A 21,119-nucleotide genomic window follows, 5' to 3' on the forward strand; every position below is an offset into this window, starting at 1 on the left:
GCACAAAATTACATATTTCGCGGAAACATTTGTCGCTCGAGTGCCTCTAAACGAACGTCCCCCCCTCCCCGGAATCCGTCGGATCTCGTTAACGGAGGTATCAAGAAATATCTAAATATAATGACGTCACGTGCGAATTAACATATCCGTTCTTTTCATTTCGACGGTTAATTCCTTCGCATTGTTTTTCCCAAAGTAAGAGAGAGAGAGAGAGCACATCAGTCATCCGCGAAATATTAAAGCAATGTAAACGTAAAGAGTCGTTCATGCGCGGCATACGGTAATGAATATTACCGGATAAAACAGAATGATCTTCTTAATACGTCGGGAAATAATCTGTCCCGAGGGGAGGAAGAGTTACATCCGCCTCGTCTCGTCTCCCGACTGCACAAGCGAGCGCAAAAAGCTGGTGGCAGGTGTTCAGAGAGGTAACTCTCGGGAATCGTTCGGTTTTATTATACGCCCCCGGACGTAATATCAATTTAGGGTGCCGCGTGATCTAAATGCGATTAACGAGGAGAGCGGAGAGGAGACGCGCGGCAGTTTTGGCGTTCGGCCAACGACAGCACCGTCGTCGCCCGGAGACGTCCCGTGGACGTTCGATACGCGACGGACACGTGAACGACGTCGCTCCGCCGCGTTGGCTGGTGTCCCAACCGCGGGTTACCTGCGTGCAACGACGCTGTCCGCTCGTAGAGCTCGATTATCGGACGTCATTTAAGGAATAGCCGCGCGTTCTATTTCGAGAGCGCCGCAGGCCGCTCGATTCTTAACGGGATATCCTCGGATTACACAAGAGGCGACGATTACGCGAAACTGCAATTATGCTGAATCGATGCGTGAATTAATAAGAGCGTGCATCGTGGGAAAGGGGGTCAAGGAGAGGATTTACGTCATTACGCCGGGAAAACCGTAACACGTGACACGCGGAGGGGGAGGTTTTGTCATGCAAGCCTGAGTCGGTCCTTCGGGGGAGGACTTCTCGACGAAATCGGGAGATCACGCGGATTACGCCGGCTGCCAACGTTATCGTCGAGATGAGCGACGAAAAGGGAGACGGACGTTCAACGTACTGATGATTAAAACGCTCCGGTTTCGCGGAAGTTAATTAACCGCATTCGGCGGGATATTCGCGTACGGCTCGCGCGATTGATATTCGGCGGCGAATATCGGACGTTCGTTCGAAGGCGGATGAAACGGAAATGAAATTCTGATTAATGCTTCGGCCGTGAGGGAAAAAGGGGGATGGAACTGACATGCGATATTACGCGGGCGGGTTCGATAACCGTGCGTGCGTGCGTTACGCAGCGAACGCGAGCATTTTATATTCCGGTTCCGCCGCTTTGCTCCGAACTGACCTACCATAAACGTCCGTCCGTGGACGGACAGAGCTGGAATAATCGAATTATCACGAGATATCGCGACGTTTCTTCCTCCGGCATTTCGGAGGAAACTTTTAGCGCTCTTTTTTTCCTTGTCTTCCGCCACGCTGATTTCCACTGATCGTTTCATTGCTCTACTCGAGCTCGAATCACGCTAAATGTGCGGGAAATAAGTACAATTCGCGATGCATATGTTCGTTAGCTCGTTTCATTAGCTGTCTATCGCACTGTGCATTTAATTTGTTATACACGGCTGATTACGTTTTACACCGTAACTGACCCTCCCCGCCCGGCTGATTCCAATTGTGATCACTAACTTTTATGTTCCCTCATTGCTACTCTTTCCGTGCCCAAAGACGAAATAAATTGAAAGAAAAATTTCTTTTTACTTGCAAAAATAAATTCAGGTCAGAAAGGATTGAGATGCGGCGATATCACGGCTGGTGATCATCATGGCAGTCAACGTGTTAAACTTCATAACTGTTTTGGGCTGTTTTATTCTAATTTAATTTTAAGCAAATCTGACTTAAGACCAATTTCACAACCTTCGGTTAATTTAATCCGCTGATTATTCCGCTGGAATTGACCAATTGGATTTATCGTTAAGCAGAATTGAACAGAAATAACCAATCACGATTAACGCCCGATTCCATCAACTTCGGTTAACCTGACCGATCGATTAACTCAATGGAATTGACCAATCGCATTGACCAATTAGCTAACTGATCCGTGTGATTGGTCAATTCCGTTGAGTTGATCCGTCGATTAGGTTAACCGGAATTAGAGGAATCAGGGGTTAATCGGTTAAGTTAATCATAACGCGTAAAAATTTAACGAAGACAACGATGCACTTCATTGAAACTGGAATCTGAAACTGCATTTCGTTCACGTTCAAGCATTACTCACTTTCTAAATTCCTCGGGGTGAAATTTCTGAGAAAAGTAAAATGACAGCCGAATCACTCGGATTCAAGCGACTTTTCACTCGTACAAAGCGAATTCTTCACCCTGAATCGTCGAGTGAGCATTTTCCGAAAAGTGAATCCGACGTATTCCTCCGCCACAGGAACCAATTCGCCCTAATCGATCGAAAACACCGATAGAAAATTACTCTTATTTTCGGCGTCAAACATATTTATAATAATAGCAACATGCGCAAAGAAAGTGGTTTCTTTAGTTTCAGTATTTCTATTTATTTGATTGAAAATTGTCTCATGGAAACAACATGTACGAAATATTATTTATTTGAGTAAAAATTGTCTCACTCGAGAAAACTTTATTATTTAACAGGAAGAACGCTATTATTTGAAATAATATCTTTGCAACCGAATAGTATTTTATTTGGTTAAAAGATGTTATTTCAAACAATAGCGTTCTTCCTGTTAAATAATCGAGTTTCCTCGGATGGGACGATAAAATATTGACTCAAACAAATAATCGTCTCGTATAAGTACATGTTTATACGAAAAAAATTTTAGCCGAATAAATGGAAATGCCAAATTTAATTTTAGTCGGATAAATGGAAATACCAAATCTAGAAAAGCCTTTTTCTCTGGGACGAACGTTTTCGCGATCGTTTGTGCCGGCAGCTATTTCGCAATTACGTCGTATTGACGCAGGCATCCGTTCGCGAACGATGAATTGAAATTTCTGCGGTTTAGGAGTCCCTGTGTCCGCCGCTAATCAGATGTTATTCAGCGAATATTGCGTATCCCGTCCTCGCCTCGTTTGTCAGCGCTGCGCGGCGTTGTCTGACCTCAAACCATAAAGCTCTCGCTTTAATCTTTGTCCACATTCCGGAAACCACTTTTCCGCTGTCGCTCTCGCAAGCAAAATATTTGATTATCGATTCCTCATCAATTACGTTACACCGATGGCTTCTCGCGGAGGCCACACAGGAAATCATTTCGTTATCGTTACATCGCGCTCGTTTCGCGGCACCGCCCGCGGCGATTAATTTGTCACACGTGCAACGTTACGGTTATCGATGTCGCGTGACAAATTGAATATGCAGCAAATAGAAAAACAGCAAAGAGACCGTGTATCTCATAGGCGATTCGTCGCCAGTGATCAATCGCGAGACTCAATCCCGCTTGTTCGCTGTAACAATTCGTCCCGACTCTCCGCGCATAGTAATTTTCCCGGATTTTCCCGTATAAGGTAAACGTCCCAGTAATTAAACGTGAAACATTAACGATTGAAACATTAATAATACATATATATATGTGTGTGTGTGTTTACTAAGGTGCTTATCAATAAATGAAACAAAATCACAAGCTAATTAAACATTTCTTTTCATTTATTATATTGTTCCGTGTATTGAAAAGCGTCTTAATAAAAATGCATCAATAATATTTTAATTATTAGGACGTTTGTCTTACAGCATGGATTTCGATTAGAAAAACCAAAGTCCTGTCCCCAAAATAGGTTGTCCTAAAAAATAGAATCTAAAATAAAAGTAAAAACAATTTCTTTATAATTATATAATTTTTTAAATAAAATATACGAATGCGCGTCATCTTTCCTGCACATGATATTTACATATAATATATCATTCTACTCCGTGGACGTTATATTTATTTATCTGATTAAAATAATGTGTTATGAGAAGTAAACAATAATGTAATACGTTGTTAGATGCGTTTTTAGATATATAATGTCGTAATTTTATACGGAAAATAAAAATATTTACTATAATTATATAATTCTTTATGAAAAATATCATAAAATTTATATATGCAAATCTAACATATATTTCTTGTTATATCATTTATTGTCGTCGGCGGATTGAAGTCAAACTACAATAGATTATTTATCATTATTAATACCCTTTCTAACTAATTCGGCACCAATTCGTAATTTGTTATTAGCTTCGAGAAATCAGCAAATCGTCATTTCGCATCCCTTTTCTTCTGCTCATGTAAATATGAACGCTCCAAGTCTTTCGTCTATATTTTGTGTAAAATAAAGTGCCGAAGAAATCTTTGAGGAAAACGTTCGAGTTGACTAAACAGCATCTGCTAATATTTCCCACTTAGAATCGTACGTTTGGAACATTACACCTCGAGCCAGAATCTGCGTGGATTTCCAAACTAGAATCCACAATAAATATTTTGGGAAATCGGGCCCCTGTTGGACGCCGTGGAAATTTTCCATGCGTGCCGCCGTCCGAATATTTTCCGAATTCTTTCTGCGCCAGCTTCGTGCGTAATTTCCTCTTTGCTAGCGCGGCGCGTGTTTGAAAGCTCTGTTCATGTACGCGGCGACCGCTGCGCGCGATTCAAAGCGTGTATATATTTCCGTACATATGCATCGCACGCGCATCCCTTCGCCGTAGCGTAGCGATATTGATCGCGGAAAATAGCCATTACGGTAACCATTTCGCTCTGACGCATGTGAAAGAAACCATTCAATGATCCCCACTCTCTCTCTCTCTCTCTCTCTCTTTCGTCGCGGTCCGAGCGAGGTAAATACATCGTTCCCGTAGTGAAGGGGAAGTGCTTTTCGCCGTACGTGCGCTGTCGGCGTTTGTGCTTACTGTTAATCGAGCGTGGCCGCAATCTCAGCCTGTGTGTTACCCACAGAAAGTCGCCGGTAATTGCCGCTTTAATTCGGAGCACCGAGAGGAACCTGAGAAAGAAGCCGCCTCGTCGCCGCGTTCGCGTATTCGTCGGCCGTAAAGCGCCGGTTGATCAATAACTGATATCATTAATCAGGAAACTCATTCGGTCGATAAAGTAATTAGCAGTAACTTGCAATAAAGATAATCGGGCTATTAATAATAATATCGGCATGTTAAGGGGACGCTAAGGTCGATGACTAACTTGATAACCGTCGATAACGCAGAGGCGATCCTGGAGATGTTAGATTAACTCTCACGCTACTCTTCTTGACACAGATTAATTAATTCCTCATGAATTATTGCGAATTTCACAAAATGGTGCGTGACTTTTCTACTCAGCTTCACCCTGCACATCACGGATCCCGAGAAAAGTTTGGGACACCATGTATATTGTGCATATGTATTTATGAAAGTGTGACTGCGATGTGTATGTGAAAGCGATGAATATGCACTATTCTGTTTTGTCATATCTAACGGGAAGTCTAGGCGAGATATATGAAAGTTTGTCTGCGAACTTTTCGCCTCTTCTTTTTAGACCTCTAATTTTCATTGAGAAAGAATAGAAACGTTTCTTGAGATTTTCCTGATCGGAGCATACAAGCTTCGGTACGTACAAGCTGCAGGATTTCTGTGCCAGGTAATTATTTATGCTAACTAACGGCTAAAGATGTCATTCTGAAATTTCAAGTCATTTTCGCCACGTACTGGGCGATGCACCAATTTATTTTCACGAGTACCGTCACTGTGTAAAAGCATTTATAAAGGGTATTTATAAAGCCTTTACACCGAAATATCTTGGAGGAGGACTTGTAAAATATAAAGATCTTAAAAAGGTCGTAAAAGATCACCGTAAAAAAATTTTTCCACGGTATATTCCTCCTCCGAAATTATTCAAATTGTGCTCTAAATCTTTCTTATATCCTTAAAAACAAAGGAGAGGATATTTATGTTCTCTTTATGCTGGGACACTGTATAATTCTGTGTAACCAAAAGACGGAAATTTTGCAGAAAATATCAATATTCTGTTAGCAACTTGTCAAGTATAGCGTTTTTCAAACGAAGAAGTCTCATGATGCGATACAATTTTTCGCGAAAGGATCTCATCGTTTAGACGCACTCGTTTCAATCCGATCAGTTCGACGATTTGCAAGCGGTTATGTACAACTTTCTGCCCGTTTCCTGCCTCCATCCATTTCCTCGAGAAAAATAGATCGCAAACATCGTGTATCGCCGGAGACGAATTAAAAAAAGAAAGAGGTAGAGAGAGATAGAGAGAGAGAGAGAGAGAACATTCAATGAAAATACCGGACGTGGAGTTTTCTCTTGATACTCGGGGGGAAAGCTCGTAAGGCAAACAGAATGAGACCTTCCCGTTAAATCTATAGATTTTTCCTGCCGTAGAAGAAACGGGAACGACGTTATCGTGCTCTCGGCAATCCTTACCGGAAGCGTCGAGCGTTTCAAACTTTATTGCTCGTCGCTTGCGTTCGCAAGACGTCAAGGAAAACACTGCACGACGAGAAACGACATATATATAAATATACATAAATATATAAACGACGGCTTTTCCGTACCGCCGTTGTCGTGACGTTTTCCATGACGTTGCGTGGAGTTCGCTTCCAAAACCGTGTGCGATCTTGGGACTTCGCGCTGCATCATTTATCGGATCGGCCGCGGCAGCTTCGCCGTGTACACCACGTGTACGTCGAAATTAAATTCCGAATTTCGAGTCACTTCTCCCTCCCCTCCGCCGGGCCGCGCACGAAAACGCGGTCATCCGCCGCAATTTATCGCACTCGTGTCTGACCCCACGGACGGACGGGGATGAAAAATCGCCCGCTCTCCTCGGGGAATTCGAGGAACGAGCCTCGTATATCTCGGTCCCCGTTCTTTCGATGACTTTATTCGCAGCACGTGGACCGATACTCGACTCAACCGTTCTCCGTATGTACGTTTCCTCCCCCGGAGTCGGGGATTCGCGAGGAGCGCGTTCTCGAGGCAGGGGTGGACGACGACACCGGCGAGGGACGGAAATTTATTCAGCGATAATTCGTTTCGCCGCTCCGGGCTCATTCACCTCTCTTCTCTCCTCTCCCCTCTATTTTTCTCCCTCTCCTGTAGTTCGTGACCCGAGGCACTCTCGCAACGCGAGACAATGTCCGACACGGTCATGTGTCGAACATATATCGAAAGTCTATCATTTTCTTTGCACGGCGACACTTGGGACGAGCGAGTGAAAAAGCGAGAGGAAAAATATGAATAAGGGAGAAAGGTTGCGAGAGATTAACTTCAATAATTCAGCACGGCGGTAACCAAAGGTCGAACGTATCGAAGTGCCGTTGGGTCACACTTTTCTGCATCTTCAATATTGCATTGACTTGAAGAAATCATATTTGCTCGTCCTATTTCTTGAAATCTCCCTTGATAACATGCTCAGCCCTGGTACAGAGCCGGATTTCTGCAACCGAGGCCGTAGAAATTTATAATAAATGAAAATGCGAACTCATGATAGAATTCCGCCGTAACTAAATAAAAACTCCTGTTCAAGCAGATTACGACGAAAGCCCGCGAATTGTAAGAATATTTTTACTTACACTTCAAGCAGGTTACGACGAGAGTCTGCGAATTGTAAGAATACTTTTTCTTAAGCTAATTACAGAGGTTAACCTCTCGGCAATTGACCTCCTTTCGACCTTTCACCACGTAGCGTTCGCTATATGTCCGGAATACGGCCCCCAGTCCGTACATGCGCGACAACACGACGATGTCGACGGAGACGAGGAGGAGGAGAAATTCTTCCTTTCCCTAATCCGCGATCCTACCCTGCAATACGGATATTACGGCGATGGCGAAGCGTATTTCTAGGGTGGAGTCACATTCCTACCCTCACCGGCGACGTAAGACGACTCATTTCTCGTCGCAATATCCCGCGTCATCCCGCGAGAGGGGATGAAGTGTGCTTTTCTTCCTTCTCCCGCCGGTGTTTTCCACCGTAGTCAGCGAAACAGTAGCGCGAGATACAATTAAATCACCACGCGTGCGGGAATTTATTTGCCGAGCTCCATGGCCGGGGGGGGGGGGGGGGGGTTTTTTNATCTAGCATTGTCCTCGTGGGTGACAACCGACCGAGAAAAAAAGAAAGAAAAGGAAGGGAGGAAATGGAAACGAAGGCGCGACCAAGTGAAAACTATCGTCGAGACGTCGATAATCCGCGAGTCAATTTCCGTTTTTATTTGACTGTTATTAAGCGCTCGTTTTTACGTCGTGTTTCACCGGCGCGCATCGCGACGCGATTCTTGCCATCGCAGCGTATGTGTGACGTGGAGATATTTTTTTCACAATTAATGACATCGCGTGAGTCCCGATTTAGCGGAAAAGATGTTTTCCTGTCGGCGCTTCTCGCGACCTGCGACCTTTCGCTAATATTTATAGACGAGCTTTGGCTAATATACACATACACATATATCGATACACACACACACACACACATACAGACGCGTGCGCGTCCCTCACCATAGTCCTTCCACGCGCGCGAGGTTCTAATTAAAATGTATTATTATAGTTTTCTTTGACGCGCGCGGGGGAGGAGGTAACGCAGCAGTTTTTCAACGTTAATTAAAAAGCGTGGGAGTCGCCCGGTGGATTTCTTTTTATAGAGAGCCGCCAGCAAAGTCAGTAAATTTCTCCGAATGCGTTATACGTTGTGCGAGAATAATACGAGGATGATACGAGGATAATAATCAGTGGACGAAGGTTGTGACTTAAAATGATTCGATACGAATTTATAGCGCAGCGCATCTGCCTCTCCGACCGGTCCCGCCTTTGACAGGGTCCGTTTCAAAGCCGTTCACGCGACTCACGTGACATTTGCAATTAATTAGGATCGCAAGCACGCGCGAATTCCGAATATATCTCGGCCCGATCGGCGCGCGTTAATGTATCATTATTGTCGCGGCAACACACCGTCCGTCGCCGTTAATTATCATTCGCGCCGGAGTGCAATAATAATACAAGGCTTTTCGCCCGTGAATCGCGATTCTCCCGGCTGACATTTGCGTCGTCCAATTTTAAATCGAGACCTTTTGCGCGCCCGCTTCGTTGCCGTCGATGCGTTTGACATCTGGTCATTTGAAGGGAAGGGGGCGGGAGGGGGCAAAAAGCCCCGGGATACTTTGCATCGGGAGATAGCCGAGAATGAATTTATCACAATCGCCTGCCATATGTGTGTATAGGTGTATGTATATATTATGTATGTATGTATAATTCGTTATTATCTCTTCTCGTGTGCGTATACGCGGGAATCATTCATATTTCACGCACTGACAATGTCGGTCACAGGGAGAAAGAAGTGCTACATTCGAGACTGAAAGTGAGTGCTACATTTCGAGTGATCAGAGTGTCCCGAAAAAAAATGTAAACATACTTTGATGATTATTATAAAGTCGGCGTGCATTAACATACGGTACGTTTTCAAAATTTGTAAGAAATCCACAGAACCATGAATAATTTTTTGGTCCACGCCTTTTTTACGAACCGATCGCCGTTCCGACCCAGGCAGATAACGCGAAGCTGTTGAAGTGTGTTTACATTTTTTTGGGACACCCTGTATTTGCTTGATCCTGGTAAAATGGTGTTCTTGGTTCAAGTAAGAATGGTTACTTCAATATTCCTTGGCAAATATTTAGTAAAATTAGGTATATTATCGATTATGTACCATAAGATATTTTCTTTATGCAAGTAGATATTTACTTGTACATGTTAAAACAATCGCGACAGGTATTAAATTCATATTATTTTGAATGTCAGAATTTATTTAGGTAGAAAATATTTACTAGACAGAAAATTCTAAATTTAAAAATCACCGATAGATTTCTTCAACGAAAAAAAAGTACATGCATAAATTTAATAAATACCCTCCTAAATTTAGAAGCATTTTACACTTACATTCAAGAATTCATTAAAGATTTAAGGTATTACAGCGTTCAAGTAAATATTTATACTAAAAGCTGTTAAAACATATTTAAATTGTTAGAAACATTACTCGATTTAAGAGGCTAAAAAGTAGCGTAAAGTTAATTACGTAAGTAATGTATATTTTATAATATTAAGTTATGAATGCGTTCGTTTGAAACATATATGGCTGCCTCTTTTCACCATTGTATTATTTTCCATTTACCATGGAAATTATATTATTCGGTAAATATTAATAAATGCACTGAAAATGTATTATTTTCTTTTAATTCGAAAACAGACAGAACTTTCCGTTAGACCTAATATATAGATACAACAAGAGTATTTACTTGATTCTGATACACTTTTTCTGTAAAGTGATATTTGCTTAATCCAGATAAAATATTTACCCCGATTCTAAATAATTATTCCGACTTCTTAGGAAATATTCGCTTGAACGCAGCGTCTTTCCTTTCTCGTGTACGTTCGCGACTAATTTCAATGAACGTGAATAAATTCGACCCAATTTCAATGTCAGCGATAAATTAAGGGGTACGATCCGCGTCGAGCGCGACGTAAGGTCGAGCCGCTCGTTATTATTTGTAATCCGCCTCTTGTTCGGGCGAGAGTCGCGCAATTCACCCAACGTTTCCCGTATTATCCGGCGCAAACAAGCTTGATTGTAATTGTCCGATGGCGATGTTTACACGGTTCCCCGGGCGAAGTCTCCTTTTTCCATCGAGAGCCATCCGTAGCGACGCGATTAAGGAGGTAACTGCCGAAATTACTCAATTTCACGAGCGTCCGGCGATATTTTTCTCAACGAAGTGACGCAATTTTCCCTCCATCGCGCGAGAAATTGGCAGAATAGAGGAAGTGCGCGAATAACGATCGCACGTTGATTATGTCGTACGCGGAATTCTTCTTTCCGTCGGCACGCAATTTCGCCAATGATGATGTATTTTTCCTTCACAACCCGAATCGAGATCTTGATGCGAAATTTTCACGCTCTCAAGAATAGTCTACGCTTACTTAGATGGTCCACAGACGAATAAAAACTTAATTTAATGATATCGACACTTGCCAACTTTTCTCTTGAATTTTTCATTCCACCGATTTAATTTCAAAGCTACCTTGGAACTAATCTATTTCGACGCTGAAACAGCGGAACCGGAATTTAAGACATTATCGGAGTCAAAGAGGGAGTAAATTATGTTATTAGAATTGAAACTGAATTTATTATGCCATCTTAGCTTTTGCTGTGTTATAAAGTTAAAGGTCGTTTAATAAAGAGCCATAATTTCGACGCGCGAGCGGTCGCAGAGGAGAAATAACGCGAAATGAACCCGCAGCGAATTTTCTCCCAACAGAGCGAGAAAGGAAAGAATTTCTTTCTTCAAGTATGTGATCGATTATGACACATGCAGCGGCTTGCGAAGAGTACTTCGACGAGAGCGGTGAAACGAATTGTACTCGTATACTCGTAGTTAGCAAGCGAACGTGTTAATATCTTTTAAACTAAAAACAAGATTTTCACGAAAAACTACTATGGTATTAAAGACTACAATGTGCAAACTTTATAATGACATAAAATTCAGAATTATTGACTGTTTTGTTCTGAAAATACAACGATGTGAAGTTCGTAACTTATGGTAATACTCGAAATACATATCACATATTTGAATACTCATACTTCTCTTTATATTATCTGTGCATCTTCATTATATCAACTAATAAATAAAAACAGATTAATGCATTAATAAGAAAAAATTTAAAAAAATTAAATAAAAAAATTTAAAAAAATTATTTTTTCATATAAAATAAAAAAAAATATAAAAAATTATATTTTCATATTTGTAATATTGTATATCTACATATGTCTCAATTTTATTTCAAATTAACATTTCATATTTAGATAGAGAAATAAATGTATAGAAACATAATTTTGCTTGATAAATGTTGAATTTATGAGTGGACCTCCTTGCGGAAAACGCGACACTAATATCTCAGCGATACCTTGGGACTGTTATTGAGAAAATATTCTTCGTTAAAGATAACCATTACTTAAAAGAAGAAAAATAAACTGAACAATCGCTCGGTAGTGGTATATTTTTCTGCGTGTACAACCGAATTTTCGTCTGGCATCCGCCAAGCAGCGGAAACTAGTCACACTGGCGATGTTTTCTCGCGTGCAAGCGCCGTGGACTATTATATCGCTTCGGGGGGTCCGCTTGCATCCTTCTTGTCGAGACACGAGAGATTACAGAAGATACAAGCGCTCCCGCGGAATCCCCTGTACGTACACGCATAACAGACGATACGTAGTTGTAGTTATTAAAGCGTCGTTGTCGCCGGGAGATATCGCGAATTATCCGTCGTCCACGAGGACTCCATGCGGGCTTCATCCGGGGAAGACCTGTCCGACGGGAAATCCTCTGTAATCTCGCTTATCGCGCATGTGCACATTTGCGCGCGCGTGCACGAAACCCGCGGCGGGTTCGCGCGGCGAAACAAATGCGATACGCTCGATCGCCGAGTTGCGCTAATTACCATTTCCCATCAGCCCTTTTAATACGGAGCACTGGAGAGCATTAAAAAGCACTTTAAAGCTGGACAATAACTTAGGACGGAATACCTTAGTCGTGCGGCGAAAGAAACAGTTTCTTGAAAAGTCAAGAAGAACGATGGACTGGAATAAATGAATGAATCTTATTTATCATCGCCAAAAGATTTTCATGTCATCATTCGGCCGTATTCAAACTCGGTTGAGACAACTGAGATAGATTGTAGCGGACTGAGTGGAAATATTCAATGAAAGTCTTCCCGTTCCCACAACCGAGTTCCCGTTTGGTCCACAAGCAACGGGAAATTCAGTCGCACCAACAGAATTGTTTATTCCGTGTTACAAGCATTGACGTGTGCAGATTGTCAGAATGAAACTCTAATATATCTCTTCTTGTCTGTCTGTAAGACTGTATCGTATTTTCAATTAGAATATACTTTCCGTCAAATTCCCTTATATTCGGGATTTATAAGTAAATTCTCAACGAAAATTTTATTTATGCAAAATTTACTTGCGGAATTTTCCATACTAATTCTTTTCCCCGCGTAGAATATGATCTCGGCAACTTTCCTCCGCCGTACGTCCACGGTTTCACACCGATGATGTTTCTGTACGCGTTCAAAGTCGACTTTGTGAATTCACAAATACCGGGACGGTGGTGGGAAAAATGGAATTCCATATCGCGAATTACAGATTGCGCAGAGAGCGCTCGTTCTCGGCGACGACGGCGTCGGGCTTGCGAGATCGGGAACACATCGCTTAGCATCACCGGGACAAATGGCGAACGAGTCGACCGGAGAAGTGGCCCGGATATTCCGGGCTCGAATGCTCATGGGAAGAACGGATAAAACGCGCCGCGCCGCGATAAGTCCCCGTGACGCATGGCGGACCGTTACGGATGCCAGTTTGGATAAAGCTCCCGGAGCCCAGATAAACGCGACTGTTCTTCTTCGACAGAGAGAGGCTATGTAATAAAGAGCGTTACTTTTGCCTATATACGATCGCGATAAAGGGCGATAACGATAGAGCGGAAATTGGAGAGCGGGGACGGCATCCGCGATAACCTTATAAGCGCGTAATATTATTTAATATTTAATCATATTCAGGGCATATTCTCAGAATATCAGACGTAATATTCTGATAATATTCTAATAATGTCATTTAATATTAAGTAATATTTCTGGAATATCAATAGATAGTCATATGACCGCTCTTAATAATATAAAAAAAATAATGTTATTGTAATATTATACACTTTTTTTTTAATACTCAACTCTATGTGTATATATAATGTATATAATTGTAGTTTTTCATTTCAAATATATTGCAATACCAATTGTTGCCTTATGTGAATAAAATCGCAAGAATTTCGTGTAAAAATACGTTTTATACTAAAAAAATTATACACGTATGTATATTTTATTTGTATATTGTTTTCTATATTATTATTATTATTTAGTTTCTTCTCAATATTCCAAGGATATTTTTAACATATGCCAAGAATATTATATGAAGCGGGCATTTAACATCAATCGAACATTCCTATAATACTAAAAAGTATGGCATAATATTCTTAAAATATTATAAGAATATTATTTTAATATTGAATAATATTCATGTGATATTCTAGGAATATGTTGCGCGCTGACAGGGAAGTCTCAAATTCGCCGGCATCATTTTTCGGATGCCGATCGCCAGGTGTGTTACGTAATATATATTACGTCTCTCTCGTCACGGAAAAGAGGAATCAGGGTGCGTTTACGATATCGAGCTCGCGAGAACACGTGCGAGAAGCCTACGCGCGATGTCTCGGGACAAATGAGCGAATCCGTGCCTTTTATCTCGGCGGCCGCGTCGGTGGGTGCGGTTTATTTGAGTGCCGCAAACGCGTGACGTAAAACAGTGTATTATTCTGCAACGTAAGAAATATAAATGTTTATTGAATCGGGGCTGTTTTTTTTCTTTCATATTCGCGAGACCCGACAGACTTTGTGCGCGCGTGCGTACGCGCGTGTGTATGTGTGTATGTCTGATCGGAGTTGTTCATCTTTTTTAATACACGACCTTCTCTGTGCGTTCACAGCTCAAAATGCGCCAAGAGCGTGCGAGTGTGCTATGTGTATGTGTGTGCGCGTGTCAGTGTATATATTTAATGTATAAGCGTGTATGAGCGAGGAGACCGAATGGAAGTTGCGTTTGTAACGTTACATTTGTAACGTGCTGCCTGTCACGCCTGCATGCGGCTTAGAAAGGGCAAAGTAGAGTCGCTGATTTTTTCACGAGAGTTTCGTTAGCTGAGCCGTTGACCCCTGCCCTTCCGATTATTATTCCGCGGATGGAGCGAAACCTCGACGACTAAACACGCATCTTTTTCCTTTTGCAGCCATGGCGAGGACCTCATCGTTACACCCTTCGCACAGATTCTTGCTTCTCTGCGCTCGGTCAGGAACAATTTCCTGTCGCTCACAAATGTACCGACGAATAAGTAAGTATATGTGAACTCACGATCGATTTTTTTTCTATGGTCAGGCGATCAAGGATTATGATACTTTTTCCCTATTTCCTATAAGCGCATAATATTCCTAGAATTTTGTATGAATATTATTAAATATTAAAGTAAAATTCTTATAATATTCTGAGAATGTTGTGTAATATTTTTTAATATTATAAAAGAATGTTCTTAGAATATTAAAAAAATAATAATAATAATATGTAAAATTATATATACATATTTACTTCTTTATTTATTTATTTATTTATTTATATTTTATTGTAATAATTTAGTATTTTAGTAATTTCTTTAGTGTAAAACGTATTTTTATATTAAATTATTTTGACTTTATTTGTATAATAATACAATTGATATTACATTTGAAATAAAAAACTGCAATTATCTATATTATATATATACATAGAGTTAAATATTTAAAAAATATGTATTACAATAACATTAAATAACATTATTTTTTAAATATTATTAGGAGTGAACATATAACCATCTATTAATATTCCCGAAATATTACTTAATATAAAAAAATTAAATTACTAGAATATTATTAGAATATTACGTCTAATATTCTAAGAATATGCCCCAGAATATTTCTTAATATTAAATAATATTGTGCGCTTGCAGGATTGTTAGAAAAAGTTTAATGTAATTTGATACAAATATAGAGGTATAGAGGTCAAAATGATGCATTTGTCTTTGCGATAGAATTATTTAAAATCGTCCAAATAAAAGAATTTTTAAAACGATCATGTTGTGTTCTTTTGCGAACTATCATAATATTGCAATAAAATTATAATATTGTCGAGATGTAAGATCATTAAATTTGTATAAAAAGATTCTATATTCTTGCTTCTATACGAAACAATGATCCTATCGACTACAATATATAAATGTTGAGTTGATACTAATTTTTTTTTCCGTATACACGGTTGTCCCGCATAACTCGACCTCTAATCGATCCCCGATTTGTCTCTTACAGATCTCGAAGGAGCAGCGGCCAACAGGGCAGCAGTACGCCACAGCCGCGGATTTTGGCGCCAGGAGGTAAAGAAATCTGAAGCTATTAACGTTGCATCTCATGTAAAAACAAATGGCGTATTTTCCGATCGCCACCATCGCCCCAGGCGGATCCGCCGATGAACATTCGCGCGCGCGGGACTCCGCTTCGCACGTCGTCAGAGATTCGAGGCGCCTTCATTTCGCACGGACGGGAAAAGTCGGGAGAATTTAATACGCTTTAGTTAATTATTTGTTTTCTCGGGCGAACTTAATCGCTTCAGTGCCAGACGATTTCTCTGTATTTTTATTCGCGCCGTTTATCGCTGGTGCGCGCGCAGCTGTGCGCAGCCACGCGTATTTATTGAACATTGATCACCGTCGCACATTTGAATAATTTTCATCCGTCCATTCCGGGGATTTCCCGCACACACACACACACACACACACACACACGCGCGCGCGCGCGCGCGCGCGTTACTCCCCGGCGGATGCTCCGATCTCTCCGTGGGGCCACTTTTATTCCCAACATTTCATTAAAATTTTACCGAATCCGCAAACTCGCAGCTTCTTCGCACGCCGCCACGTCGACTTTCTTTGCAGCGGCGATTTTACATCCGGGTCACGTTCTTTCGTTAAAGAACGCATTTTATTATCACGACCTTTGGATACGCGCGTTCAGCTGTTTCTCTCGCGAATTTTCGAGATTGCGCCCCGTTGCGGTCTTCACGATTCTTTTGTTGCGCGCGCGCATACACACTGAGAAAAAGATTTCTTCAAATCTAATCAATTTTATTGCATCCAAACAAATTTCACCGCTGGCATGCTCCAAAGAAACTAATGTTTCGATTAGTAAGTACGATTGTTAGACCCTTCAACGAATATCGTCTTAAATAAACAATTTGTCCGAAACGAAAGACAATTTTCTTGTAAGGAAACTATTTGTTTCATCTTATATATTTATTATGGCCGAACAATATTTTATTTGCTTAAAAGATATTACTTCAAATAATAACGTTCTTTCCGTTAAATAATCGAGTTTTCTTGGATGAGACGATAAAATTTTTACTCAAACAAATAATATTTCGCGTGTGTTGTTTCTATGAAACAAATTGTCAAGTCAAATAAATAGAAATATTAAATCGAAAGAAATCTTTTTCTCTGTGCACAATCTAGAATTCTACACATTCCAACAAAGATCTGATAATGAAATCGTGAGCGTAAGTGTGGGCAACGGTAAGAAGACACCGTTAGTGAAAGACGAACCCGACATTTCGGGAAACAGAGACCGCGCGAAGAACTAACTTGCCGGGATGGAGGAAAACTTGAAGGAGGTAGAAAGGTTTGGGCTCTCGAAAAGTCGGTGAAATTCAACTCATTTCCACAGGCACGCGAATTAATTGAATGTAAAATTCTTTTGTAAACTATTTATAGTATGTATTAACTATAAAAATATATATTTATACTATATGTACATTAATTGTAAAAATATACTCACGAAGTTAAAAAATATTAACGAATAGAGGTGCTGCAGCCGAATTCATTCCGCGATGTATATCGGCAAACGATACTATTTCTAAAGGTTTCCGTTCGAGAGAATATCGATTTTCTGTGGAACTTTCTGTAGAAACTGAAAGAAAAAAGATCCGGTGAAGATTAACAAAATGTCAGCGAGGAAACAGGAGTTCGCTGAAAAATGCTTTTTGCAATAACTTATAAAATAAAATAATAGGTCATCCTTAGGGCATCAAAGGCCGGCTTTATCGCACTTTCAACATCGTGGCGAAGTGCCGCTTTGTTCTTATATAACTCTAATCCAATCCTATCCTTCTTTATTATTATATAACTCTAATCCAATCCTATCCTTCCTTATATATCCTATCAATTGTGCGCCGCGATGCAACTGCATAACCGCCGGTGAGACGCGCATCGGTTCATTTTCATTCATCATTTTCTGCTCTCCCGAACTGAATTTGCCGAACTTTTTGACTCACTAAATTCAGTGAAATGTTTCTAAAGAATCTACTTTAAAACGCAAGGAAATCGATTTTCTCGAAACGTCGAACCTTTTCTACCCTCTTTAACGTGCGGTCGTTTGTCCCCTCATTTTTCTTTCACGAAATGTCCGTAACGTTTCTGAAAATTTTCACGGAATTTTACCGGGCTTCGAGATTACAGGGTAACAAATGATCGGTAGAGCTCCGGGGTTTCTTTTTCGAGGAGCGCGAATTTGATTCCGCCGGATAAAATCTTCCCGCGTTGACTTATTGTTCTCGTCGGGGCGCGAGTAACGATCTCACGGCATTAAATGTTGCATCTATTCCCGTTTACAGAGGAGCCCTTCATGAAGCTGGCTGTGGAAACGATAGAGGAACTAGACTGGTGTTTGGATCAGTTGGAGACCATTCAGACGCATCGATCCGTGTCCGACATGGCATCCCTGAAGGTACGACTTTATCCGCTTATATTCTTCCCCGTTCTCCTTTTCTCTCTCTCTCTCTCTCTCTTTCTGTCTCTGTCTATTTCTATCTCTGTTCCCCGTGCAACCGTGTTCTCCGAACGTTCGATTTCTCGCGCATCTTGCGAGTCTCAAAGAGACCCCGACAACCCGCTATCCGCGTGTACGCAAGACGTCCCGAATGGGATCCGCCGTTGTGCTTGCGGAATGCGTTATTCAAGTGATTTTAAGCACGGGAGAAGTCATGCGAACGCAAATTCAATTCGCCAGGGTCGCGAGCCACCCCCGAGAAAATTCCACATATCCTGGAATAAATTCCCCACGGACGGTTGGCACAATAGCGCGGGATGTAAAGAGAAGAGCGCCTGATGGAAAGAGAGAGAGAGAGAGAGAGAGAGAGGGAGAGCCGGAAATTAAAAGAGCTCTCCTCGGATTTTCGAGCTCTCCCCGTTTTCCCGAGAGGGGATTTTAAAAACGAGACCGCCTCTCATCTTTCCGCCCGAGGTCGCCCGAGTGACGCGAATCCGGCACCTCCTCGGGAATGTTGCGTGTATCATCTCGAGATGTTTTCACACGTTTATTCCGCGTCGCACCGAGTCACCGGTAAAATTAATTATTGCACTTCGCGCTGCGATTCAATAGAAATGTAGGAAGGAGGCGGATTTGCATCACGTGACGTGTGTTCCAGTCGTCCCGCGCTTTTCTTCTCATTCGACGCGCGCGGTGCTAATGAATGGCGCCGATAACGTCGATCGCACGCGCGAGGGTAGATTTCGCGCCACGCGCCGCGATTCAATCGTCCAATCGTCGGCCTTACGCGAGACAAAGCGGGTTTCACCCTTCCTTCGCTGAGAGAAGGATTTCTCCAAGTCTCATCAATTTTATCGCATCCAAACAAACTTCATCGTTGCCATGCTTGAAGAAACTAATCTCCCGATTAACAAATACGATTGTTAGACTTCCCAACGAATACGTATCTTTATGTTGAATGAAAAAATTTGTTCGAAACGAAAGATGATTTTCTTCTGAGAAAATTATTCCTTTCATTTTACATACTTATTGTAACCGAGTGATATTTTATTCGGTTGGAAGATATTATTTCAGACGGTAGCGTTCTTTCCGTTCAAACAATCGAGTTTTCTTGAATGAGACGATAAAATTTGTACTCAAATAATATATCGTATATGTTGTTTCTATGAGGCAAACTTTCGCGAAACGAATAGAAATCCTAAAGGAACACCTTTTTCTCTGTGTTTGCGCGCGCGAACCCGCCCCGCGCGAGCTTGAACAGCCCAGGCGTGCTCGAGATCTATCGACGGGGGAGCACTTATTGCAGGCTGCTAGCACGCTATTATTCGATTACACGACGGTCTACCGGGGTTACTACGTGCAGGGACTACGCATAGTTGCTAAGACCGAAGCCGCACTGCGGCCGTAAGCGGATGATCCGCCGCCCTCGACGGCTGGCAGTCCAAATATTGCCTGGGCGCCGCACCTTCGCGATATCGGAAAGTATCAGGACTCAGTCGCAATGAGAGGGATAAAGAGCGAGGAATTAAATCAGGAATTGAAACCGATGCCGAAAATACGCCGGTTTTCACACCGATATTTCTCGGTATTGCGCAACAAAAAGAAAAGGCTCAAAAATACAAGGCTATTCGCGGGAAGCACTCTTAACGTCTGCAAAGAAAGCAAAAGTTAATTTTGTACGATTTTGTATTTTTTAATTAAGAATTAGCAATACATCTTTTGAGTTTTGCCACTTTATTTGTAATAAATAAAAGAGATGTAAAGAATGTACAATCTTTCATTCGTAGTCTATGAGTCGAGTGATTAGTGACAGAGTAACACTGATTTAAGTTTCACGATCCGGAGTTGATACAGAAAAACTTCTTATTGAAGGTTCATTTTAACTGAAGCCTAACCGAAGCCTAGCCTGACGAAAAGAAAAGGAAAACAAGATCCGTGCGAATCTTTCAAGAATGAAAGCGCTTTAAGGACGTTACGAGTCTGTGAGATCTAATGCTGGTCAGCTATTCGAACATAACATCATAGGTTTCTTAGGCCTTTAAGAATTTATGTTCAACTAACCCAACTTTGGTCTCAGAGGTCTGGTACGTTGAAATCAAATGGCGAGAATTGATCCACGAGAGGCGATACAGGTCCGTCTGTTACCAAGATTGAAGGTCAACCGATGTGATACAGGAATATTGTGAAGTATACGTTGCACAAAACGGAAGAGAGGAATGGGCGGAAGAAAACGCGCAACCCGCGGTGCAATTTCCGCACTGGTCGTTAATCGGTCGCGCCGTTCCGGCCGCGGGAATTTCCAATTTCCATGGGCGCGCCGGTGAAGTCGAGAGAGGGGGAAAACAGAATCGCGGGCTCGAGGAGCCGCCGTCGCACAATCCGCTCCATTCGCGGGCCGCAGTGGCAGCGAGGAAAATGGGAAAATTTTATATTCCGCGCGGCGAATTAGCGCGACGTGCGAATGGCAGTAATTATCGGAGAATCGACGAGAGCGTTTATTTTATTTTCTCGGTGACACTTTTATTGAAAAGAGCGTCTCCGGGAGGGAGGAAGCAGCCCGCTTGAAGAAACGTGATTTCGCGAACGAAATCCCCCCCCCCCCCCCCCCCC

General features: G+C 41.8%; 1 protein-coding gene across 9 annotated transcripts in view; it reads left to right on the plus strand.

Annotated features, from left to right (window-relative positions):
• LOC106741891 (cAMP-specific 3',5'-cyclic phosphodiesterase) overlaps window positions 1-21,119 on the plus strand; it is a 496,301-nt gene that overhangs the window by 409,767 nt on the left and 65,415 nt on the right. For all 9 annotated transcript variants that reach the window (XM_014614302.1, XM_014614300.1, XM_014614301.1 and 6 more), the window contains 3 exons: window positions 14,900-15,001; window positions 16,005-16,069; window positions 18,355-18,467. In XM_014614302.1, the coding sequence (XP_014469788.1) occupies window positions 14,900-15,001; window positions 16,005-16,069; window positions 18,355-18,467 (280 nt within the window). The remainder of the gene's footprint in view (window positions 1-14,899; window positions 15,002-16,004; window positions 16,070-18,354; window positions 18,468-21,119) is intronic.

Source organism: Dinoponera quadriceps, unplaced genomic scaffold, assembly GCF_001313825.1.
Source record: "Dinoponera quadriceps isolate SergipeBrazil2010 unplaced genomic scaffold, ASM131382v1 scaffold458, whole genome shotgun sequence".
In the NCBI taxonomy this organism is placed as follows: domain Eukaryota; kingdom Metazoa; phylum Arthropoda; class Insecta; order Hymenoptera; family Formicidae; genus Dinoponera; species Dinoponera quadriceps.